Here is a 24,054-nt window from a genome sequence, read left to right on the forward strand (position 1 = left end):
TGTTTGCCTTTCACATAGTATGGCGATTCTAGGGCAGGGCAAAGAAGAATGGAATGCCGGCCTGATCTCCACGCTCAACTTTGAGAATCCACCGAGGCGAGACACGGCTCTTGTTGTTGGCAACATCGAAAAAGACCCCAACGTCGGAGGTAGGCCACTTAGTTCTATCTCCACTAAACAGAAGTTGCAATGCTCACATATTCTCTAGGCTATCTAGTCCTGGGTTTCAAAACTGACAACCCAGGCGTTTGGTTGCTCCATTGCCACATCATCTGGCACTCCGAGTCTGGGATGGGTTTGCAATTCATTGAGCGTCCCGACGAAATCCCTGCAAAGGCGTACACGAGCAAAGAGAGCTTCGTGCAAGAGTGTGCAGCCGAGTTGGAGTACGAAGAAGAGGACCCAAGCCACAAAAAGTCCGGGAGCGTGTCTGGGGTGTAAGTAGGACTTTGAAGATATATACATCACGACAACTGTCGATCCGACTTGCCACCGAGAAGATAGGTACATTGTAACAATCGTAAAAGAATAAGGAAAGACAGAAAAAGGGCAGGACACTGTGCTGCAACCTTGGTAGGTAGAACCATGTAGGAATAGTGACAGTAAAAAGTCCCTTGATCATGGATAGACGGGAAATGATCATTGAATCCCCAGCCTTTTCCGCGACATAACCACAAGTGCCTCATAATAAAAAGGCAGGCCCTTGCGGGTAACAAGCTTGATCCGGCACAGCAGGCGAGATTATTTTGACCAATCTGTACGAGTGTCTACCCCCCCCTGTGGCGGCTCAGTCCGGTGGTGGGTCGACTGGGCCATCATCCACGGTTGCTCCTCCACTTTTGAATTTCGGGCGGGAAAAAGTTCATGTATATAAAGGTTGGTCGGATCGCGAACCTTTCTGTGTCTGGCGTAGAATGTGCTAATTCGAAATCCTTTAGACTCTATCTAGTCGGTGCAAGCCTCGAAAACTTTCTTCTCGAGACTTTCGCTCTCAGCTCCCGGCTCCCTGTCACCGTTTCTTTCATGAGACCGTCTTTTTTTCTTTTGAAGCGATGCAGCCCGGACAAGGCACCAAGACGGTTCGCCCAAATGTCGTCGAGGATGTCGAGACGACGCCTCTTCTGCGAAACGAAGAGGCCCTTCGCAGCAGCGACACTGACGCCAATGTGGTCGACTGGGAGGGTATAGACGACGCGGAAAATCCTCTCAACTGGAGTGCCAGGAGGAAAACCGCCAACATCATGTTACTATCTTACATGACCTTTTTGACGTGCGTGTCACCACGAGACGTGGGAGTCTCTAGTGTGTGCTGACTGAGTCTCTATCCATCCAGTCCATTTGCATCATCCATGTTTGCTCCTTGCGTGCCGCAGGTCATGAAGGACTTCAACGTCGACAATGTCGAAATGGCCTCTCTGGTTGTCTCCATCTATGTGCTCGGCTATGCCTTTGGGCCTTTGGTCATTGCGCCGCTCAGCGAAGTGTATGGACGGAAAGCGCTGTACCTGTCCACCTCACTTTTGTTCCTCGTCTTCACGCTCGGGTGTGGCTGGTCCACGAATATACACATGTTGGCGGCCTTCCGATTCCTGGCTGGCACTGCAGGCTCGTGCCCCATCACCGTGGGCTCCGGAACCATCGCGGACACATTCAAGCAAGAACACCGGGGGAGGATTATGGGCCTGTGGCAGTCTTCTGTCCTGTTCGGGCCGAGGTGAGTTTTTCTCGTTCTTCTAGAGAGACAATGGCCGCGGTGCAAGGTGGTCGAGCTTACAGACTATATGATGGGCTGACTTGTGTGAAATACAGCCTGGGTCCCGTACTTGGATCCTGGATTGCCGACTCATGGAGCTGGAGATGGGACTTTTATGTTCTCGCCATCTGTGTAAGTGGGATTTGCCGACACAGGGATTACTTTTTTTTCCTTCTCCTGACATGGGCCTTTGCTGACTCCACCTCTGTGACATTCATTAGACGGCCGTCTATATTCTGCTGGCCGTCCCATTTCAGGATGAAACGTACCCGGTCTTACTACTGGAGAGAAAGGCGGACCGGATCCGAGCAGAGACGGGCAACGAGCAATTGCGGTCCATATTGGCGACTTCGGCCAAATCACCGCGAGAACTGCTTGTCATGTCGATCACCCGGCCCCTCAAGCTCCTGTGCGGGTCCCTCGTCGTGTTCAGCAGCTCCCTCTACGTCGCCGTCGGCTACGGCTACATGTACCTCATCTTCGCCACCATCACCCGGGTGTTTTTGGACCAGTACGGGTTCGACAAGAGGTCCGTCGGGCTCGTCTTTCTCGGAGTCGGGCTGGGCCAGTTTATCAGCCTCGGCTTGTTCAGCGCCACGTCGGACAGGCTCCTCAGGAAGCTCGCCGCGGCCAGGGGCGGCGGGGAGATGAAGCCCGAATACCGTCTGCCCCTGCTCTGGCCCGGCGCCGTCCTGATTCCTGCTGGCTTGCTCGTCTACGGCTGGTCGGTCGTATACAAGCTGCACCCCCTCGTCCCCATCGTCGGGACCGGCCTGCTCGGTGCCGGCACCCTCTGGACTTTCCTCCCCATCGGCATCTACCTGGTCGACGCATTTACCGTCTACGCCGCGAGCGCGACCGCCGCGACCACCGTGCTCCGCAGCATTCTGGGAGCGGTGGTGCCGCTGATCGGTGCTCGCCTGTACGAGTCCCTGGGTCTGGGCTGGGGGAACACCCTCTTGGCCGGCGTGTCGGTGGCCCTGACACCTCTGATCTGGGTCTTGATCCGGTACGGCGAGACGCTCAGGAACTCACCCCGGTTTCAAGTCAAGCTGTGAAAATTGTTAGTTACCGGTTAAAATTTTATTTTTGCAGTCACATGTGTGCGACCGAGCATTTTGACCGTGGGGTGTGAGAAAAAAAAAAGCAGATATTATCCCATTGGAGCGTGACCGGATATTCCAACCTCGAGGGGATTTTCGTCTGTGTTTTTCTCTCTTCTTGCTACAGAATGGATAATAAATAGTGCATCAAGAAGACGAATAGCGTACAAATTTTTTGAGGGGGGTTTTGATATTCCGAGACGAGATTTGCCAGGCCGACACACAGAGGAAAAGTAGTAAATGGTCAAGTTGCTATAGGGTACAGATTATCGCAAATGAAGAAAACAGGACGCAAGAGTTATCTCTTTCCCTCTCCTTGCGAAAAAAAAAAAAAGCTTGGATGAGGCGAGAGCTCTCACTTTGGCAGTCTTCTCATGTACAAGAAATATGCTCCAGTGGCACACAGTGTCGCCGCACACAGCATTCCGACTCGCTTCGCCTGCCGGGCCATGTAGATAAAGAAGTCGTCGGTCTGATTCGGGGCCTCTCCAGGCTTCTTGACGATGCCGGAGACTCGTTGCACCACTTCTTCCAGCAAAGGTTGTGGTTTTGCGTTCGGCATCGTCACCGAGACTCGTGATATTGTAAAGAGCTCGGGTGGGAACACGACGTCGGACGGCTGGGAGGCTGTTGAAGCTACACATTAGCCTGGGGCCATTGAACAGACACGAATGAGGATCGGGGGAAAGTTTACAAGAATAATGAGGGGTGACAGTAATAACAGAGCCCAGAGAGTAGACGTCGCTTGTTGTCCATTTTTCAAAATAGTCCGAGTTGGCTTTGCTGTAGGGCGCGAGGAACGCCAGGTACGCCGGGTGGGTCGGAAGTTTGCGCAAGGCATCAATAACGTGGTCGATGGTCCGGTAGACAACGACCAGCAGGACACCAGCTCGACGAGCCTGGTCGAGGGCAGCCTGCAAGCCTCGTGGCCTCGCATCCGAGCGGACTAACGTGGCAAGGTCGATCAGGAAGACGCCAGGGGAGAAGGGACCAGAGCCGTCCAGATGGAATTCCGCAGAGGTGGACTTCTTGTCAGCCAACCCTGTGCCATGGGATACGTCGTTGAAACTCTGCTGAAACGGCGCGATCTCGTCTTGTCGAAGAAAAACTGCACTGACAGCCTCGGGCCTGATACATCTGAAGCTGAAGCTGTCGAGGACCTGCTTCGCGATATCGTCGTGGGATTTGGGCCCTTCGTCCACGACGACCAGGCTTGCACCGGGTGTCGTTTTGACCAAACGGGCATTGGCATCGGGATTATTCAGTATTTCGTGATATGGTTCGGAATCTTCGGCTAGAGAACAAAGAGATATATATTCAGCAAAGACAAAAAGAGAGAGAGCACTACTAGGTATTCTGATTGGACTTACCAAAAATGGTTATCAAGTCGGCATCTCGGAGCGCGGCTACATCGTCCTCAAATCTCTCGAGGATGTGAATGGCGGCAGAGTCGAGATAGTTGGGCGCCTCCCTCCTGAGAGTCGTCCAGAATGCCGTCGACTTCTGAGAGAAGCCATTGGCAACGACGACCGTGTTGCCCACGGCGATGTTGGTAGCAAGTGTGCTGAAAACGAAACGGATCGGATTGGCACTGTCCACCACGACCATCGAGACTCCCACGGGAAGAAATTGCTGTTTCAGTCCTCGTTGTGGACCGGGCAGAGATTCCAAGGGAAAGGAGCTCTTGGACAGGTAAACATAGTGCCTTGCGACATCCTCGAGGACCAGCGCGAGTTCCTGCTCGTACTGTCGTTGTCGTCTCCCTGAGCCATTTTCTGCGTCTTTCCACAAACGGTCAGCCTTATCTCGCCCGGGAAGAACAGACAATGATTCCACCCGGGTGCTTACCCTTGCACAAGCTTTGTATCAAAGTCTCCCTCTGGGTCGTCAGAAATTCACACAAACCATACATCTGGCGCTGCCTCCAGTTCCAGCTGGAAGTGGTGGTTTGGATTGCATACGCGGCATGAGCGCTATGGATGGCACTAGCCGTGGCGGATGAGCCATCTTCCCTCGAAGCCATTGTCGCCGCCGTAGATGATGCCCATGTGCTAAAGGTCCGTCGTCGGGTCGTCGAGGGAAGAACACAGGGCGTGACGATGATGACGGTGGGCAGGTTGCGCGATCACCTTGCAGCCTCGTCAGGCGGAATGAAAGGGCCGAGAACTCCCCCAGTAGTAGCCTGTGACAACGTACTAGGTACTGCTAGTATGAGCAGGAAAGAAATTCATAACTCATTGGATTAGACTCTCCAACAGTACCGAGTACTTCACTGGCAAAAGTAACGAGGTACTCTACCGTGACGCCGGCTTCCACAGAAACCACCAAAGTTTTGTCTCCCCGACTTTTCTTACTTCTTGCGGGTAATTTCGCTTGGGGGTCTTTCGGGTCGTAGTACGGACGGAGCCGAGCAAGAACCGTAACCGTAAAGCCTCGCAACTATCACGCATTAGAGGCATGCTCCGGGAAAACTTAGCCTATATTGCCATTTACGGCCGGGCTTTCAAAAAGCCAAGAGATATGACTTCGCCGAAGGATGTGCCCGCCCTAAATGTACTCCACAAGGGAAATCTTGCCGTAGGCGCAGACAAGGCGCGCAAAAGCGGGGGCCTCGTTCTCCGGAGCTATCCATTATTGTTCGGCGAATGCTTTCCAACCCCAACCCCAACCCCAACCCCGGCTCTTTACAAGGTAACGCAGTAACGGAGCGAGTTACGTTGTTGTAGGAGCTAATTTATCTCCAAGCGTCACTAATTACACTATGCGCCGAAGTGGCGTAGGTTCTACACTACTAGGAATCGAAATCGATGAATTGACTCCCCTGTTGGGAATTGCCTCATCAGGAATTGAATCCTGCAAACGCTGGCTGGGCGACGTCCCAGGTCACCTCAGACCTTTTGAACCAGGAGCTTTCAAGGAAAGTCCAGACCGATGGGACTGGAATGTTAGCATAGAAGCATGCCAGGCGCGAAAGCCACTCATGAGTCAATGACCTCTCCTCGACCATAAGCCTCGGTACCAAATGCACGACGTCGTCCAACAGCAAGCGTCCCTTCCAGGATAATGCCAACACCACCCGCGCAGGAGATCTACTACATATCCTTTGCCCCGTTCTCGCACAGAGCTGAGCACAAAGTAGTGTACCTGGACTCACCTATGAAAGCTTGACCTATTGATCGACTACATGGTTCCTATACCGCCAGTGCCCACGATTGTGGCGGCTACCAGGGCATATGGAGTAGCGAGTAACTCACTCACTGGAGTTATCTGGGCGTTGCAGCTGCCGGATATCCAAACTATTTCATGTTCCTGGGACCGAACAGCCCAATCGGTAACGGCCCCCATGCTTGTGGGTGCTGAAGGTGAGTTGAAGTACCACAGGCCGCTCGTGCTTGAATGTTTGGGACCATCGTTTGATGATGAATCTCTACAGCTCGAGCCGACTATTTCTGCAAGATCAGATGACGAATCCAGCAAGAGTCCATCAAGTCGATTTCCGTAACCAAGGAGGCCGTTGACGATTTTATTGCCCACAAAGGGCAAGTTTATGCAGAAGACTATCTGGCAGCAAGACTGCCGTTCTTGGTACAAGGGCGACACTGCAGACGGGAAGATCGTCGCTCTCTGAGCCGGCAGCACCCTTCATTACCTCGAGACCCTGAAGGAGGTTCGCTATTAAGACTTTGATGTCAAATGCTTCGGCAACCGTTTCGATTATCTCAGAAATGGCATGACCAGACTGGAAATGACCCCAAATGCCGATCTCTCCACTTATATTCGACCCGCGGATGACGCCCCAATCCTAGGCTCTGTGCCTGTTTATACTAAAGTTGGACCCGAGCTGACAGATGCGAATGTTATGGCTCCTTCGAGTGCTGATGGGGAGAAGGCGGTGCAAGCCCAGCTCTAACAAATCTGAAAAGGACTGATATGGATGCGTCGTCGGAGAGATCGGGCGCCGACCTGTGTTCTCTACGGTGCTATTCGGAGAAACGCATGGATGCCGTTCGTTTGATGTATACAGACCGGCTTGAAGTTGTGACTGAGCATTTACGAGGACAAATCAGCGGCTGGGTCACTAGACCTACTCCATGCGATTCCTTTGGATGAACCTAGGGTACGTCAGACTACAAAAGTTCCTACGGGCGCATACCAAGCCATACAATAACGCGGTAGTATAATACCGTCTTTGCGCGTCTTCGCGCTTCGAGCCTCACATTCGTCTTTGTTCAGGAGAATCAAAGCCGTTCGTTTTGAATGTTGGTCACCTCGCTCTTGGTACATTGCGCGCGCCTCGTGCGCTAGATACCATCATGGGAAGCACAGCACCAAATGGGACTATCTGCAGATCTCACGATTGGTGTCAATAGATCTTGTTATCTGGATTTGCTGGATTCATTGCCATCGCAATGCTGGAAACAGATGGCAGTCAATGCTACCTTCAGACGCTTACCCCTTTTAGTGATACACTAGCCCTTTTTGGTCTAGTCTTATTGGCTGATACCCTTACTATAGGCTAGTTATGTTGCTGACATACGTGATACCCTCAGGCCTATCCTGCTCTTCTTTAGGTGGAGCAGATGACGCAGATGAATACCCTTTGATTCTGTTTCCTTCTGTACCTTCCGCAGCACATATTGTCCAGCTTAATCTTTCTTCAAAGGCTCACACCGCTCACAAACACTGAAGCGGCGCTTGAGCGGACACTTTCTGCTTCGCCAGCATGGCAGCGTGCTGTCTTTATGGCGCGTGTATCCTCTCCATATTTTTGCGAAAGCACCAGGTCATCTCGTCGTATTGGCTCTCTGATACGCCTCTGGCAGAAAGAGATATTCGGCAAGATGAATGACGGCAGACTTTTGACCGCTTTGAGGTTTTCAAGATCGACGGCGTGACCTGTTCAAGCTGTATCTCTAGTATAGAGTCGACGTTAGCTCCTCACCACGGTATCAAGCGTGCAAATGTCGATTTCCTGTTAAGACACGCCGAAGTCGCGTACAATCCCATGGAGATATCTCGACGGAAAATCATCGACGAGCTCGATGCCACAGGCTCGGCCTCTCTTGTGCAGAACGAGGTCCCATCGACGGGCCAATCGTTTTACGGCGTGGAACTGGGGAGAATTCTGCATTCAACTGATGGTCTTCTCCTTCTGGGATCTATATTGATTCTGGAGTACTTTTCGACGGCAATCATTGCGGAATGAACAAGACGTCTCTACGTTCCTGATACTTTGCCGGGGTTGTCCAGTTTGGGTTTGGATATCCATTTCATCGACACGCATACTTCGCGATTACAAAAGGTGGCTGGCTACAAGAATCCCCCGATGGATGTATTGGGTGTCATTATCCACACTTGTGACATACTTATCCAGTCTCTACCATTTCCTTCTGCACAAGACAGACAATTACTCTCTCTGGTCGTCCCGTCTGGTCATTGTCATGACACTGAGCAACCATTTGGATGCCCTCCTGAAGTCATCAATTACGGAGATTACCCGGGCCTTCGCTGAGACCGTACCAAGCCACGCTCGTCTCTTCGATACTGGGAACTGGATCCCGGTGAAAATTCCATCGCAGCACAACGCCCCATGCAATCAATGCCAAGCAAGAAGCGACTAGCCAGGCGGTGGAGATGCTGGGTATACCCTTTGGCGTAGACCTGACGACCTTGAGCTCATGTCCGCCGGGGTAGTGCAGTAAGAATTGGTTGGGTAGCAAGACCAGGGGATTCAACAACGTCGTGACGATAGCTGTGATGAATTATTTTACCTGGCTTATATATCCAAGATGGCGGACGACGGTCAAGGAAGAGTATTTGTGCTAGGAAGCCGCTGCCAGTTGGTTTACAGCAAAATCGGCGACGCTGCAAGATGCATATATATATGGAGATATCCAAGCATTCGTACATTATTCCATGGCCCAACTCTCTTTGAGAGCTTCAATAACAGACTCCGTGGGCCAGCCGCTTTCTTTGCCCGTGGCAGAAAGTAAATCGATGATGGCCTCTTGCTCTGGTGGACTTCTGAACCACCCGCCACCTGGAGATGGTGTCTTGGTCAATTGTATGTCCCCTGACATGTTCTGAGCTTCACCACTTACAGGTAAGCAAAATGGCACACAGCGTGAATCGCGTGGTGACAAAGTCGTTCGATGAGGCGATCCCGCAAGCGAGTCTTGCATGTTCGAGAACGTCACGCTATCCGTTCGACGAGTGTGGTGTCTAAGGTCAGATCTCTGGTCTGTATGTGCATTGGATACTAATTCGAGGTTCACTCACCTCCATCTCAAGATGGGCTCGCTGGTATTTCAAGCCTGCGCCCGGGCGCTGTAAGCTCGGATTGTAAAGCGCGAGCAGTATTTTAGCTAGGTGATAGTACTGCCATCCGGTGGCTGTTTTCCCACAAGGGATGTCAGAGCCATTACAATCATCAAGGGCGTAAGTGTGTAAAAACACTCACCATGCCACGGGTCAGACAGCCAAATCTCCGGGAAATGACGGCCATCCTCTATTGACCGTTCACGATAGAACATGGGGGTGAACGAGGTCGGCTTGTTTTCATACCACTCCTTCACCTTTTGAACATGGTCGTCGTACGTGACTGAGTCGGGGGGTTCGTCTCCAAAACAAAGAGTCATAATGGCAACCGTGACCCATACCATACGATTGGCCCAGTGGCAATCCGGTCTTGTCATGTCGCTGGTCAAGGGCGGTTGAATCGAAATGGGAGTGCGAGGGGGCTGCCTCTTTGGCAAAGACATGTAGATATCCTGCCGAACAAATTGCCAAAATGCGGCTTGCGACAAGCCCTCACCCAGCGGGCAATCGGGAGAACTGAAAAGGGCCGAAACCCCCATTAGATGGTGGCCATGGTCCTGGCCCGTGATTACGACTGAGGGAAATCTGTCAGTTCCTTTCTTTTTGGCATCGTTTCCCAGACCAAAACGTACCGTTCAGCTCCTCATACTTTCGAAGGATAACTACCGTTGCCAACACATTATCGTTGGACACGCAGCGCTCGTCATTGAGGAGTGGGATCAATTGGATGTTGCACCGCGAATGGTATTCCTCCGCTATCGAGGGCCTTAGGGAAGACACACGGCTGAGATGGAGGGCAGACAAGGCAAAGATGGCGTTCATGAGCACCTCGCAGTTCGAAGCTCTTTTGGGCACTTCGAGCTGGAAATGTCTGTTGGAATCCGTGACATCGAACTTTGTGTGGCGATGCTAAGTATCAGCCAGGAGTCGGGCCAGCCAAGACATTCTAAAGGTCTCTTACCCATGGAGCCAGTGTCTGGCAGAAATGGCGCAGCAGATGCGCCTCTGTGCGATCTTTGATCAGGCACGAGGATCGCTCGCCAGCCTGACCGGAATCGACCTCGTTCCGTCTGGGGTCGCAACTCATGCCCGCATCACTGCTGATAGATGACGTGTTTGTCGCGAACCCGATCAAGCCCATAAAGTCCAAGCTGGTCTCCAAGCTGGTCTCTTCCTCAGGAAAGCTCAGGTCCACTGTAGGACATTGAAGGGCGTCAGACGGAGGAGCATTTGATGCCATCTGATACAGGCTCGTCGTATCTCCTGCGCCGAGCATGGGCGACGAGTCCTTGCTGCTGCCCATCGAGAGCTCGTCATTCTGCTGCTGCTGCGGTGACGCCTGTTGAGACAACAAGTCTTCTACCGTGCTGTCTGTCAGGAAAGTCACTACTGAGGGAGTCAGTGAAGGCCCAAAAGCTCCGAGCCACGGAACCAACCGCACAGATAGGAGGAATTTCAACCCAACGGCGCTCCTTCCTTGTCTCTTGGTTGTTGGAAGCGCTGCATCTTTTCCGTCCTTTGGGCTCGCGCCATTGTGAGAACCGCGGACCCCTCTCACACACTCTCCTTGCAGCCTGGCATCTCAGACAGGCAGGCCGTGTCTCGTCGCCTAGAAGACGAAACTATCAGATGTGCCGTGGTGTCAATGTCCTAGCCCTTTTGCCTGCTTACACTTCAAATGGCGGAGACGGCACTCTGTGCTATACAGATCGATCAATAAAGGCGCGGACTGAACGGTGGTACGAGGCTTACCATCCACGACGCGATCGTTGGGTTTCCATGATTTCTTCGTTGGCGCTAGCAAAAACCTCCTTGCGTCCGCATCTACATGCCTAGCCTGCAGAAGAACGAGTTCTGATCGCTAATATGCGGAGAGATGCTCCTCGCCGAACAAAAACGCAAAGAAGAAAAAAGCACGGAGATGGTCACAATTGGAGGACGGTTTTCAAGAACCAGAGCGCCAAACGCTGGTATGCGACACGGATCCCCGGACTTCATATCCTACCCCGCTGGGGAGGTTCTCGAGGCATAAGGGTGAGCCATCAATCCGGGGTACCGAGAGCAACTCCGCTTTGTGATTGACCTTCAGGCTCTGGGCATCGATAGACTGGCATTCAACCCCCCAAATTATGCAGCACCGAGGAACTGGAATGACCTGGACATGCACGATCCAATGAATTCCTACTGGGCCAGACCCCCAAACTTGGCACCAATTTCGAGGGGCTCTAAACCCGATTCTTTCGCCGAGTGCAAATGCCCGATTTTTTTGGGAACAGTCGCAAACTAAGAGATGGTGCCAACCCCGTCGAGCCGGAGCTTCTCTGAGCCTTTGACAGAGGGAGGGCACTCTGTCGTCCACAGACACTGCTGGAGTAACAGACTCTCTGTGTTCTTCCAGCCAAGTCTGTTGACGGGTCTTCATGGCCGGAGATTCTCTGGTGCCCCATTATGAAGTTTTCCATGGCCGGTATCAATTTGTGGGACAATGTTACCGCTCTTCGCAGCCCATCATTCATCGTCACCTTGCCCACGTCGCGCCTACAGGGAGATCAACGAAATTGATCTCCAGTTGCTCGAACAACAGGCATGTCGACAACGAATCCTGTAGAGGAAAATGTCAGCGCCAATCAAGAAAAGGAAAAGGAAAGAAGGGTCTTTGGTTCTAACCAAGTGGCTGCCTTTCAGACCTCGTGCGACACACGAAGCTGGAAACCACGCAGGAGGTGAGTCACTCTGCCCTCGTTCGCGACATGGAGGAAGGTCCGAGTTCACTTGCCGTTCTAATGCTTGGGAACGTAATCCTCGTATAGTGGTTGAGCAGTCATGGCTGCTGCACACAGGAATAATGAGAAGATATCATATACCTAATCCCTCGTTTGACCAAGGACATGGGATTTTCAATGATTCCCGGGGGTATATCAAGGCCGGCCTAAAGTGAACTCACTCTGTGTAGATGGACCGAATTGCTTTTCCACCATTGGACATGTAGCCGATTTCTTCTATTTCCGAAATGACTCGAACATCTAGACCCCCCAGTCCTGAAAGCAACTAGATCCTGCATGATGTCGGGCAGGCAATAATATATTGGTTGGTCGTACATTGGCTCTCCCACCCCCACCATGATCTTGGTGCGACAAAGGAATAAATCAAGGCCCCTGTTTCTCAAGTTGTCTGCCCCAATATCCCCTGCACCGTGGTTGAACAAAAGCACTCGGTAAAAAAAAATGGACGAGATCGCAGCACTTCGGCACCTTGAGCTCTACGAGGCGGTGGTGCCCACGAGTGAAATATGCGGCCACTTACTCGAGCCGCGAGCCGCTGTGATCAACGCGGCACCGCGAGAGACGTTCAAGTACGGCCCGCATGCGCGGCATGATCTGGACTTGTATACACCTTCAAAGGGCACGTCACAGGAGAATAATCCTCTTTTGGTGTTTTTGTACGGCGGCGGGTTTGCGTCCGGAGACAAGCTCTTCGACCTGATACCCGGCGACCTGGTCTACAAGAACCTGGGTTCATTCTTCGCCGAAGAGCTGGGTTTCGACGTGGCCATCGTCAACTACAGATTGACGGCGCACGGCGCCAGATTTCCACGGGGCGCGGACGATCTCGACCTGGCCCTCAGGTGGCTCGATGAACGGTACAAACCTCAAGGTCCCCGGGATTTGTACATCATGGGCAATTCAGCTGGTGGGATCCATCTCACGACGTGGCTCTTTTGGCCAGACTTTCGGGATACGATCAATTGGCTCGTCTCGGGCACAGGCACGCTGACCCTGCGAGTCGGCATCACGCTCGGCTGCCCATTCACGTGGCCCCAGTACGTGATCGACTCAAAGGTTGGGGACAGCGTCAAAGGCTACTACGGCGACGAAGCAAAGGTCAAGGAGAACGCGGCTCTTTCGCTGGTTCAGAAAGCTCTCGAGACCGTGCCAGTCGAGACAAAGTGGCCGTCTATGTTGGTCCTGGTCAGCGAGATGGACCCTGCCGACATCCGAGACTCTGGAAAGCAGTTCGTCGACTTGTGGACATCATCTGGACGCAAGGGCCAATATCATGTCTTGGAGGGACACAACCATTTCAGTACCGTGTGGTCATTACGCTCTGGTGGCGAAGCTGAAGAAAAATGGGCTCGGGATACGGCCAAGTGGCTGCAAGAGTTGATGAGATGAAATTGAAGACATGTTTAGAGATCAAAAATGCAGAGTGAAGCATTTGTGGTTTCCCATTCGCATCTTCCAGGGCGCATAGTTGCTATATTCAGACTCGTTCTTTACTCGGCCACTGGAATAGATAGCCACGCTGTTTGGTTGTCAAACCAAGATAATAGCCGGATTCAGGAACCTGTGACCGTCCATGCTACCCTCAACTTCAGCGACCACAGCATTTGGAGGGCCTCCACAGCCATGATGACTGGTTGCCATGCAGTTCCTGTCCACTCCGGGCGCAAGGTGGGCCGCCATCACCACCTGCTCCCCCTCGGCGGTCGCAAATAGAACCTGAAGTGGGATATACTTATTTCCAGCTGGGACTTACATGCTTGGATCCCACTCGCCTAGATTTCCCGGCGCGAAGGCGGGGAGTCTTGCCCTTGGACCCCCGGCTTCGGAATCAACCTTGCCTCGTCTGGACGGCCAGTAGTTCGGCGACACGATATGCGAATACCTCTAGCCAGAACAATCACATGAGCGGCCGTCTTCTACAACCAGGGTTCAACCTCATTCGAGAGTCCGATAATGATTCGAGGAAACGACAGCTGACATAAACAGCTTTCGCGGGATCAAGGGTCCCTTCGGGTCATTTATGATTCCGTCGAAATTCTAGACATCCTTTTTTTTTTTGTCTTGCTGGGCTGGAGAACAACTAAACACTCAGAGGTCACTGAGGTTCCGTCGAGAGCAACAAGATTGTTGTTTTCACACTTCTTCTTATTTCGGCTGGCTAGCTACCACACCACGCGCTCACACCTGTCATATCCAAAATGGGGTCGGTTCAACCGGATATCACGCCCAATCTCTCAGAAACGCTCAAAGGGTTCAAAGTCATCATTGTCGGCGCTGGCTTCGCGGGTCTAGCATGCGCCTCGGACTTGGGCAGACGAGGGGCCGACGTCACGGTCTTTGAGGCCGCCGACGCTGTCAGGACTGCAGGTTGGTACCAGGTCTCAAAAAAGAAAAAAAACGTCTCTTAGACCAAAGCTGGTCGTCGTCGACCGGCCGCTGACGGTGTCTGATCCCCAGGTGACATAATTCTGTTCGGTCCCAACGCCACAAGGATAGTCAGCAAGTATGGCAAGGGCTTGCTTGAGGAGCTCATGCGTGTTGCCTCTCAACCACCATATATGCCGATCATGGACAAGCACGGAAAGCTCCTGTTGCAGCAGGAAGCCGAGCAGGAGTTTGACGGCTGGCCGAATGCGTACGGCTATCGAGGACACACCCAGAACGTCATGTTTCAATTCGCGAAGCAGATTGGGGTCAAGTTTGTCTACAACAGCAACGTCCAGCAATATTTCGAAGATGATCATTGTGCCGGTGTCATCGTTGACGGGATCAGGCACGAAGCAGATCTGGTCGTTGGCGCCGACGGCATCCACAGCAGAGCCCGGTACTTTGTGACGGGGAAAGTGGACAAGCCGCAGCCCAGTGGGTTCGCCTTGTATCGGGCCTGGTTTCCGCTCGAGGTCCTGCGCAAGAATCCCGTGACAAAAGAGATCGCGGATGCTCCGTATCCCTGGTTTCACGTCTGGATCATGGAAGACTGTCACGCCATCATCACCACCAACAAGGTCCTTGACCGAGGAACGTGCTTTGCCACCCACCGAGTAAGTAGGTCCGTGTGAAATGTGCATGTTCCCAACAGACTAAAGTGATTTGGCTAGGACGACCGCGATATCAAGGAGGACTGGACGCTGCCGGGGCGGAAATCAGACATGCTGAAAGTTGTCGAGGGCTGTGACGAGCGTTTGGTCGAGACGGTCAAGGAACTGCTCGAGGAGAACCTCATCGACTATAAGATCTTGTGGAGAGATCCAATCAAGCCGTGGGTGTCATCAAAAGGCCGCGTGTGCATTGTCGGTGATGCCGCGCATCCACATCTGGCGACATCTGCGACAGGCGGGGCGCAGGGTGTTGAAGATGGCGCCACCATTGCTGCATGTCTCGAAGAAGCCGGAAAAGGAGACGTCCCCACGGCACTGAGAGCTTTCGAAAAGCTCAGGTACGTTTTATTGTCAAAGCCCCCAAGAGTACATCGGCCGCGGCTATTCTACTTCCCTCACACGGTCAAGTTCGCGCTTCTAACTTGTCTCGGCAGGTTTGAACGGACCTCTCTGACGCAGCGTATGGGCTGGGAGTTGCGGCACCGGTGGCACCAGACGGATTGGGACGCCGTTGCCAAAGACCCTGAATACCTGAAGTTTCGGCAACCGGCGTGGCTGGTGGGTGTTGATGCTGAAGACTATGCCCATCAAAACTATGCTGCCGTCGTTTCCCACCTGAAAGATGGAACTCCATTCACCGCAACCAACGTGCCAGAAGGATATGTGCACGAAGACTGGACAGTCAGCGAGCTGATGGAGAAAGAGAAAGGCAAAGCAGACGAAGAATTCTTCAAGGTCAAGTGAAGATGGATGCCTTTTGTCTGGATAGGCTATGTACCTGGGGAACAATAGATAGATACTGTGCATATTGGGATTAGGTGCAAGGTAGGAGGACGTTCAGGGTAGAGCTCATGGGTGATATTATCATTCAGACCAATATTGCAACATCGATCTCATTCATTTATCCTCTGTGACAAGTACTTTTGGGGTGACCAAGATCCTCTCTCGGCTCGAAAGTTGAAACCAGGCGAATGCACACCGTGGCTGGTGGCTGGATTTGGAAGTGCGAAAGGGGGACTTCTTCGTGAACGGGGGGAACCTAAGACTTGGATAGTGCCTCGTGGGCAGAGGTCTAGCTTAGATCACATGGCTGCACCTGGAAGGAGAAGTAGTCGCAAAGACTTGTCCGGGGAGGGACTTTGGAGGAAAAGTTGCGAGCCAGACAAAGACCAACCCTCGAGACCTCGACCGCAGGCGCTAGCCGCTTTGGGAAGGGCGGCTCCACTTCCCCGGCAGGTAGTGGCCGAGGCTGAACTTCCATATCTACTTGACGACGCAGGGTCTGGTTTTGGTGTTTTCTTCCGGCGAGCGACCTTTTGCCCTTGTTGTACTTGTAGGCGAATAAGCAATCCATTCACGTGCCCCAGATCTCAGTGCGTTCTCGGCTCTTGAATCTGGGGGAGGGGCTCCCAGATGACTGGCCCTACCAATCGCAAACACTTCGGACAGAAGCCATTCGTGTACATTGCCAGTTTGGATCTCCTTCGGCCCAGACTCGCGCTCGCATCGCTTCCATCGAAGCATATATGGCCAGAACACATTCCCAATTCCCCAAGAAATAAATCATCTCTCTGACATTGTCCCCCTTGTTCGAATACTTCGCCGTGAAAAATACATTTCGTACGTTCGATTTGGGAAGCACCATGGGCTCTAACAAGGAGCCTTTTGAGGAAGTGGAGCAGATGGACCAGCTACGAGAGAGCAAAGGCATTGGCAATCAGGTTGAGCACCCAGTAGCAGAACCTCATCTCAACTGGCGCGTCATTCCTGTGACTGTGGTACGTTGGTCCTGTTCCCAACCGGCAGGACTCAAAACAGCATGCTGACGAGACCCGAACAAAAAGGCCTTCTGGCTCGCATGGTGTGCCTGGCAGTGCACCTTTAATCTTCTCTCGGGTATCCTCACCTATGTCAATGCTGACATAGGTCCTGACCCCAACTATACGTGGGCCGTCATTGTGATCAACATTGGCATAGCTGTTATTTGGCCCATTGCCGGTAAGCTACGGTCTCCCCCTGGGAAAGTCTTGCTACGGAGGGTTGATTTTGATTGTCTCGCTAGGTTCTCTCTCCGACACTTTTGGCCGACGATACTTCTTCCTAATCGGCCTGAGCTTTTCCTTGGTTGGCTCCATCGTCGCATGCACTGCTCAGAGTATTCCCATCCTGATCCTTGGGAATACCATCCTCGGTATTGGAACGGCGATGCACCAAATGATCCTTGCGGGAATCTCGGAGATTTTCCCAAACAAATATAGAGGCGTGGCAATAGGTACGAGACCTACCCTCCCCGTTCTCAAGCGTCGCCTTGGGCCCGTCGATTGACTTGTCCCCGCCATGTCAATTTGGACAGCATCCGTGAATTTTGTTTCCCTGCCCTTCGCCGGCCTCGGGCCCTATGTTGCCCATATTATCGTCGAACGTCTCACTTGGCGGTGGATCTACTATGTGGCCATCATCATCGATGTGGTGGCTTTCGTCCTGCTCGCCGTTTTCTATCATCCAGTAAGTTGGTGGAAACATCATCACCAGGCACCGCTTGGGCTCCCGCGATCACACAGCTGACTTTATTCAATTAGCCCAAGCCACATCGGGAGCTCTCACGACGGCAGTTACTAAAGAACATTGACTTCTTTGGTTTGGCACTTTTTGCGGTAAGGAAATCCCCCTCTCCTACCTTGTGTGGCGAGACAATGGTACCCAAGGACTTTTACTGATGAGTTCATCCAGCTGGGCCTCACGGTCTTCCTGGTGGGTGTGTCTTGGGCCGGGAGCACGTACTCCTGGAGTTCTGCTGCGGTCCTAGTCCCGATGATTTGCGGCGGTGCTCTTCTCGTGGCGTGTGGGATTTGGGGTGAGGCCCGGCCGGCACTTTTACAGAAACTTGCAAAAACCCCTCGGCTGACAATTTGTGTAGAGGTCTATGGGACCAAGAATCCCTTATTTCCCTCGTTTCTATTCAGGGATATGAGAGGGTAAGTCGGCCCCTCCGAGAAAGCACGGCCGCGCGGGGTTACTTACATGTTGCTGAAACTACTTTGAATTAGATTCACCAACGTCATTCTCATCTGCTTCGTGGCGTCGATGCCGCTGCTGTCGTCGCTGACCTTTTGGCCGATGCAAATCGCCAATCTCTACACGACAGACGCGGTCAAGATCGGGCTCTACACCTTACCCTTGACCATGAGCACCGTCTTTGGAGGCGTATTGACGGCCACGATTCGATGGTGGAAGCCTACAAACTACTACCTGGTCGGGTGCGCATGCCTGTACACCGTCTTCACGGGGCTTTTGTCGACTCTCGGACCCGGGGATCTCAACAAGGCGTTGGCCTACGCTTTCTTGTACGGCTCCGGCGTGGGACTTTTGGAGATTGCCATCATCGTCATCGTCCAGTTCTCGGTCAGCGCGGACCATCTCGGTGCCGTTACTGGCATCCTGAGCAGCATGCGTGGAATTTCCGGGGCGGTAGGAAGTGAGTTTTGTCACCCCATGTTGTGTACAAACCCCCGACCGAGTCCTACCCTCGTCGGTTTCTAATGGTTGGTTTTACTGGTGCAGTCTCCATCTACGGCTCGATTATTTCGACGCGCCTGGCTCAAGACCTGCCGCAGAGATTGGCGGGTGCCACACTTCCTCTGGGGCTTCCTGAGAGCTCATTCCCTCTCCTCCTCCAAGACATCTTCTCTGCCAACTTTGCGGGGATCCCGGAGATCCCAGGAATCACGCCAGCGATCATGCAGGCCGCCGACACGGCAAGGAGGCTTTCTTGGGCTGAAGCATTCAAGTAAGTCCTTGCAACCGTCCCACGACTTATCCCCCCTCCCCCCCCTTCCCCGGGGATGCCCGGGCTCCGTTCTCGCGCAAAAATGGCATTGGTACTGACAATGAGACTCTACAGGCCGATTTATTGGCTTGGAGCTTCGCTGGGCGTTGTAGCCGTCATCCTGTCCTATTTCACGCACGACATCACCCCCAAGATGGACAACCAGCTAGATCTCGATCTGAAAGAACATGAACCTTCCCACCTTCACAACGTGCTTCCACATCACCACCATCACCACCACCACCATCAGGATGACAAGAAGGGAGAGGTAGAGCAGCAAGAAAATCGCGTCCACTCTGCCGTCTAAATGTCGGGCACGGCCATTCATTCATTCTTGTGACCAGATGCTGGATGTCCCTCGGCGAGACGTCTGGACTTGAGGCGAGCAGAATTCTGACACTGCTCTCTTCGGGCCCCATATGTACGCTCTTGTTCGGGTAGTACTAGTAGTTGATTCGTTACTATGGGGTTGATCTACTAGGTGATCCGAGTCCCAGGAAGAGGGCTGAGAAATGCAACAAGAATGAAGATGTGAAGATGAGCCCTCTACTTCGTCTGAAATAGGAAGTAGAGACATAATAAAGCCAAGACTGTCACAGACAAGCAGGCCAGGGGGCTGCTCGAATATCCACAGAGCCGTTACTAACGCTCGCATGATCATGGCGGACGAGGGAAAAATCTCCCCTTTCAAGCTACCCAACCAAATATCGCACAAGTCGTGCGCATATTCACGCGAAGCGCTGATGGGTCACACAATCAAAAGCTCGGTTTCGTAACAGACTGATGAGTTCGCTGCCCTCTTTCCCATTGCCCTCCAAACACCCGGAGTTTCATACCCCGCCCATACCCTACCTACCAGACATGTGTTTTCCGGCGAGGAGGTCAAAGCTCTGTGAATTTCATCCCTTGGGGGATCTCCCGCCACTGCAACTCGTCGTCGAGGAGCGAGTCTCGAGCTTGCTCCCATTCCTTCTTGATCATGGCGGCCCGTTTGGCAGACCTCGGCACAATCGTAGCTGGGTATGGTTCGGGCATGACCACGGCTGTCTGGGTGAATCGCTCTGGCGTTGGGGGAACTTCTTTGCCGTTGATGACGGCAGGTTTGAAATCGAAAGCCCACACCAATTTCGACATGGCCAGAAACAAGATGTCGTCGGCAAGGTGGGTCCCCGGGCAGAGACGACGACCGCCGCCAAAGGCATAATGATCTCGCAGGTCGGGATCCGGGTTTGTGGCCGCTTCGAAAGAAGTCTGTTCGTCCTTCAGGAACCGGGCAGGGTTGAATGTTCGCGGGTCTTTGAACCGCACTGGGTCGTTGTTGAGAGTCCAAACGTTGATCAAAAGCTCGGCGCCCTTGGGCAAGACATACCCCATGTACGTCTCATCGCAGGAGAGGCAATGGGGGATTCCAACAATGACAGGAGGCATCCACCTCAGGGACTCTTTCACACAGCTTCGGAGGTAGGGGAGGTTCTCGCGGTCGCTCAAGTCAGGCAGCCGACCATCACCAACAACACGGTCAAGTTCTCGCTGCGCCTCCTTCAAAGCCTCAGGGAACAGGATCAACGCTTGAATAAAGCCGAGGAGGTTATTGGACGAGGTGCCCGTCCCCGCCTCCATGGAGCCGCTCGAGACGTATGCCGCTCTCAGATCGGTGAAACCTTCCTTCTTCTGCAGTGTCACTAGATCGGCGGCAAAGCAGGGCTTCTGCGTGCCCTGTGCCATGGCAGTTTTGACCTGATTCCACAGTCGCAAGTAGATCGACATTTCGGTCTTGGTGTGCTCGATCGCCTTCCTCTTGGCCGGGAAGAGGAAAGCTGGCACCCATTGCAGGATGGGATATGCATCAGCCAAGGCTGCCGAGGTGACTTGGATGATACTCGACGTCTTCTCCAGCCTGTAGTTGTTGTTGTGTCAAGTTAACAGACTGACTTGGGGGAGGGGGGGGGGGGGAAGAGTGGAAACAAAACCAAGTGTCACCTACGACTTGAGAATTTCTCTCATGGTGGGATTATCATATTCAGGCACACGTCTCCTATTTTGCCGTCAGAGGGTGAGGCTATTTGCAACACCAAAGTTGGATGTTTGCATTACCCATATGTGACCATCATAGCCATTGAGTTGGTGTATCTAGGAGAGGGTGGTATCAGCCTCAGTGACCTCGTATTATCTTTCGACACACATAAAGTCATTGCTACCTCTTGATATGGTACAGGAAGCCATCTGGTTTCGTACTGAGATCGTATAGCATTTTCTTGCTTTCAAGCTCGAGATATCTAGCAGTCTGTTAGTCTCGTCTGTGCCCATCTCGGGTCTCTTTGATGTGCTCGGTACGGAAGATAAGTTTTAGCAGCAGCCGCCGTCAACAGTCGATGGTACAGCTTGCGTGACAGTCGCCAATCAGGCCCATAGCGCTGGAAAGATGGTAGTTTAGTTACCCGTGACAATACTCGGTACGGCCACTCAATTCAGCTCGCTTTTACACACCATTTGCAAAATGCGTTGACCATTACCGAGAAGGTCATGAGCAATATAATGTGGGCCACGCTCATTTGTCGACGCGCTCCTCTTGTCAATGAGTTCTTTAACCACCTTTCCATCCGAAAGTACTATCATCGTCTGTACGCCTAGTTTGATGCTGTAGATTGGTCCGTACTCGTGAGCCCATTTCTGGAACTGTTTGTACATGTCTCTTTTGGGCATCTACCACGGACTCTGCTTAGCATGCGAGACAGCGGTTGGAAAGCTTTCTACCTGCGAGCGAACTGAGTTACCTGTTTGATATTCCCCCAAAATGGATCGGTGGGCGGGCCAGGGGGCAACCCGGGTGGTCGTTGCCCGATACGTGAGAGGGTATAATAGAGGGCGAACCCGACGCCCACGAGGCCGAACAATAGCAGTTGTTGAGTGATAGTCATCGTGAACAGCCCGGTCTACCGTTTGTCAAGGAAACCATGGGCCAAGAAAGTAGGATGAGAGGGATACAAAGGTAATCCGTATGTAGGTGTATCTTTCAAGCCTGGACTCTTATACCAGAACGTTGAATAAGATGGTTATGACAGTGAGAGTGTGCGTCAGATGGATTGCCGTCACTTCCGTTGGCTGAGCTCCATGACCAAAAAAAAAATAGTCTGTTTCGGTACAAACGTATGACCCCGTTGAGAGGAGATCCGATCGTCACCGCGACGTACAGTTACTAGGGACTTGTTCGATGGAGGAAATTTACCCGCGACTTTGAAAGCCGTCAAGGGAAACCAGTATCAAGTGATGCCATGCCGGAGATTCCCCAGGTTGCCAGGTCAAGTTAGCGAAGAGCGGAGTGCAGTGCCATGCTTGTTCCGTAGGTCCTTCTCGTTCACCGGTGATCGCTTTTGGTCGGCGCAGACTCTTCTTGACACTCGCCGAATTGTTCCCCGCCGCATCCAAACTTGTCTCTGGGCGAATGCAACTGGCCGGGGTCAAAGCTGATCTTTTGACCAGGTACGCAACCAAGCCTTTCAGACCCTAAAGGCTGGATGGACATGTCAGGGTATTGACGATTTAATCGAGTTTCAAGTTCCGAAACGTAATTCTCCGGCAGCCTTGTTCGTTTCTATCCTGGTTGTGGTCACATGGTCCAATAGACGCCTCTTTCGATGATACATTCCCTTTTAGGACAGATTGCGTACCTTCCCTAATATGTATCTACTCTCCCCACTTCGATGAAATGCTCATGCTTGGACAACATCAGCTGCACTAGGGGTGAAAATAAATATGATATAGACATCTTCACTCGGAATGCCAAGTCATTGTTCCTTCATACTGCACGTCTATGCGAGCTTTCCAGCAACAAGTGTCTTCAAGTCTTCCTCCGTCAGCTCTTTGATACCAAGGAGTTCGTTGTCGTTCTCGTCATAAGCGGCGCCGTAAGCGTCACCAGCAAAAGCTGTACCCCCTATCACCTTCAAAATAGCAGCTGTGCTAAAGTCACCAGCGCTGAGTCCGTCCAGGCCCTCTTTCAGCACTGCGCTTGCCGGTACCCGGGTAATTTGCCAGTTGATATCCGGTCTCAGCTCTCGTGCAATTCGCAGCAGCTGGTTCTGCGTCAAGATGACCTCGGAAACTCGCACAATCCTGTTCTCCGTGGCCTCGAGATTCTTCAAAATTCCAACAATAGCCTTCCCGATAACGGGCAGCGACGTGGAGCTAATCCTGTTGTCACCCTCGTCGAACAAGACGGCCTTGTGATTAGTAAAATCAAGAAGCGCGGGAGACCCAAACAAGAACTCTAAGAAGCCACCGCATGCAAGGACAGTCCAAGTCAGCTTTCCCGCCTTTGCCTTCTCCTCAAGATAGCGCTTGATCTTGAACATCGAGGCATAGACGGGCAAGTTTTCGACTTTGGGGCTGGTCGTGACAGTTCCATATTCGGAGGGGATGAAACGCTTCACCCCGGCGGCGATGGCGGCGTCGATAAGGACGGTTTGGTTCTCGATGGCCTCACCCGCCACGGTGGACACGAGCGCATCGATACCTTTGAGGGCGGCAGTCAAGGACTCGACGGATGTGTAGTCAACTTGGACAACTTTGGCCGTCGTCTGATCTGCCCCTGGCTTTTTGGAACGGGTGAGAACAGTGACGGCAAAGTTCGCGTCGACAAGGGCTTTGAGGACATGAGGTCCCAGATTGCCAGTTGCCTGATGCCCAAACTGGTCAGCTCATTTTTCCGTTTTCCTGTGGCATTCTTCGACATTACATACACCGGCAAGAGCGACTGATTTGATCGCAGACATGGCGGAGAAAAAAAATGATAATGTGGATAATCCGGAGAGAGACTTGTTATTATACCGACATGTATGTTCCGCTCGTTTGATCGATCAGTCAAGGTAAGGAAAGGAGAGGAGCCCGACCCCATGGGGGGGTTGGAAGAGCATTTATACTCTCTCGTCCGATAGCAGTGGCTATTGTAATTCCAACCATGATCGATTCCCATGCCGAGCCAAGACCATCACGCTATTTATTGTTATTGGTTTCCCATCAATTGCGCCATGTGGAAACATTGAGGATCCCGCATGTCTGGCAGCCTGAAACACACCAGAATCTCCGCCGGTGGCCCGGACGAATGATTCCGGGATGCCAACACCTCGTATTAACACGAGTCGCCTGCCTACTACATAGTACCCAAAATGAGCAT

The 24,054-nt window shown here is 52.6% G+C and overlaps 10 protein-coding genes across 10 annotated transcripts; 6 read left to right on the top strand and 4 right to left on the bottom strand.

The window, feature by feature from the left end:
* Positions 1-19: 19 nt before the first annotated feature.
* On the top strand, positions 20-441 carry AYO21_07093 (hypothetical protein; the record flags this gene model as incomplete). Its single annotated transcript, XM_022657050.1, has 2 exons — positions 20-149; positions 209-441. 2 exons carry the CDS (start codon positions 20-22, stop codon positions 439-441), a joined length of 363 nt encoding a protein of 120 aa, XP_022510692.1.
* Positions 442-1,052: 611 nt separating this feature from the next.
* AYO21_07094 (hypothetical protein) lies at positions 1,053-2,811 on the top strand (the record flags this gene model as incomplete). The annotated part of the gene is made up of 4 exons (XM_022657051.1): positions 1,053-1,270; positions 1,334-1,714; positions 1,810-1,885; positions 1,975-2,811. 4 exons carry the CDS (start codon positions 1,053-1,055, stop codon positions 2,809-2,811), a joined length of 1,512 nt encoding a protein of 503 aa, XP_022510693.1.
* Positions 2,812-3,211: 400 nt separating this feature from the next.
* Positions 3,212-4,879, bottom strand: AYO21_07095 (hypothetical protein; the record flags this gene model as incomplete). The annotated part of the gene is made up of 4 exons (XM_022657052.1): positions 3,212-3,483; positions 3,551-4,150; positions 4,227-4,637; positions 4,705-4,879. The coding sequence occupies 4 exons, from the start codon at positions 4,877-4,879 to the stop codon at positions 3,212-3,214; spliced, it is 1,458 nt and encodes a 485-aa protein (XP_022510694.1).
* Positions 4,880-7,579: 2,700 nt separating this feature from the next.
* On the top strand, positions 7,580-8,062 carry AYO21_07096 (large subunit ribosomal protein L13e; the record flags this gene model as incomplete). The annotated part of the gene is made up of 2 exons (XM_022657053.1): positions 7,580-7,639; positions 7,712-8,062. 2 exons carry the CDS (start codon positions 7,580-7,582, stop codon positions 8,060-8,062), a joined length of 411 nt encoding a protein of 136 aa, XP_022510695.1.
* Positions 8,063-8,765: 703 nt separating this feature from the next.
* AYO21_07097 (hypothetical protein) lies at positions 8,766-10,707 on the bottom strand (the record flags this gene model as incomplete). The annotated part of the gene is made up of 7 exons (XM_022657054.1): positions 8,766-8,896; positions 8,958-9,054; positions 9,136-9,248; positions 9,317-9,748; positions 9,807-10,083; positions 10,136-10,560; positions 10,635-10,707. The coding sequence occupies 7 exons, from the start codon at positions 10,705-10,707 to the stop codon at positions 8,766-8,768; spliced, it is 1,548 nt and encodes a 515-aa protein (XP_022510696.1).
* Positions 10,708-12,398: 1,691 nt separating this feature from the next.
* AYO21_07098 (hypothetical protein) lies at positions 12,399-13,346 on the top strand (the record flags this gene model as incomplete). Its single annotated transcript, XM_022657055.1, has 1 exon — positions 12,399-13,346. One exon carries the CDS (start codon positions 12,399-12,401, stop codon positions 13,344-13,346), a length of 948 nt encoding a protein of 315 aa, XP_022510697.1.
* An 809-nt stretch (positions 13,347-14,155) lies between these two features.
* Positions 14,156-15,799, top strand: AYO21_07099 (hypothetical protein; the record flags this gene model as incomplete). The annotated part of the gene is made up of 4 exons (XM_022657056.1): positions 14,156-14,324; positions 14,415-14,998; positions 15,056-15,393; positions 15,490-15,799. 4 exons carry the CDS (start codon positions 14,156-14,158, stop codon positions 15,797-15,799), a joined length of 1,401 nt encoding a protein of 466 aa, XP_022510698.1.
* Positions 15,800-16,698: 899 nt separating this feature from the next.
* Positions 16,699-19,188, top strand: AYO21_07100 (hypothetical protein; the record flags this gene model as incomplete). The annotated part of the gene is made up of 9 exons (XM_022657057.1): positions 16,699-16,833; positions 16,900-17,053; positions 17,118-17,327; positions 17,409-17,560; positions 17,635-17,709; positions 17,786-18,030; positions 18,103-18,530; positions 18,617-18,842; positions 18,957-19,188. 9 exons carry the CDS (start codon positions 16,699-16,701, stop codon positions 19,186-19,188), a joined length of 1,857 nt encoding a protein of 618 aa, XP_022510699.1.
* A 575-nt stretch (positions 19,189-19,763) lies between these two features.
* AYO21_07101 (hypothetical protein) lies at positions 19,764-21,799 on the bottom strand (the record flags this gene model as incomplete). Its single annotated transcript, XM_022657058.1, has 7 exons — positions 19,764-20,778; positions 20,866-20,916; positions 20,976-21,011; positions 21,080-21,157; positions 21,216-21,295; positions 21,369-21,557; positions 21,656-21,799. 7 exons carry the CDS (start codon positions 21,797-21,799, stop codon positions 19,764-19,766), a joined length of 1,593 nt encoding a protein of 530 aa, XP_022510700.1.
* An 891-nt stretch (positions 21,800-22,690) lies between these two features.
* AYO21_07102 (hypothetical protein) lies at positions 22,691-23,653 on the bottom strand (the record flags this gene model as incomplete). The annotated part of the gene is made up of 2 exons (XM_022657059.1): positions 22,691-23,569; positions 23,621-23,653. The coding sequence occupies 2 exons, from the start codon at positions 23,651-23,653 to the stop codon at positions 22,691-22,693; spliced, it is 912 nt and encodes a 303-aa protein (XP_022510701.1).
* Between the last annotated feature and the right edge of the window lie 401 nt (positions 23,654-24,054).

The sequence above is a fragment of the Fonsecaea monophora genome (genome assembly GCF_001642475.1).
Source record: "Fonsecaea monophora strain CBS 269.37 chromosome Unknown Scaff52, whole genome shotgun sequence".
Classification (NCBI taxonomy): Eukaryota; Fungi; Ascomycota; class Eurotiomycetes; order Chaetothyriales; family Herpotrichiellaceae; genus Fonsecaea; species Fonsecaea monophora.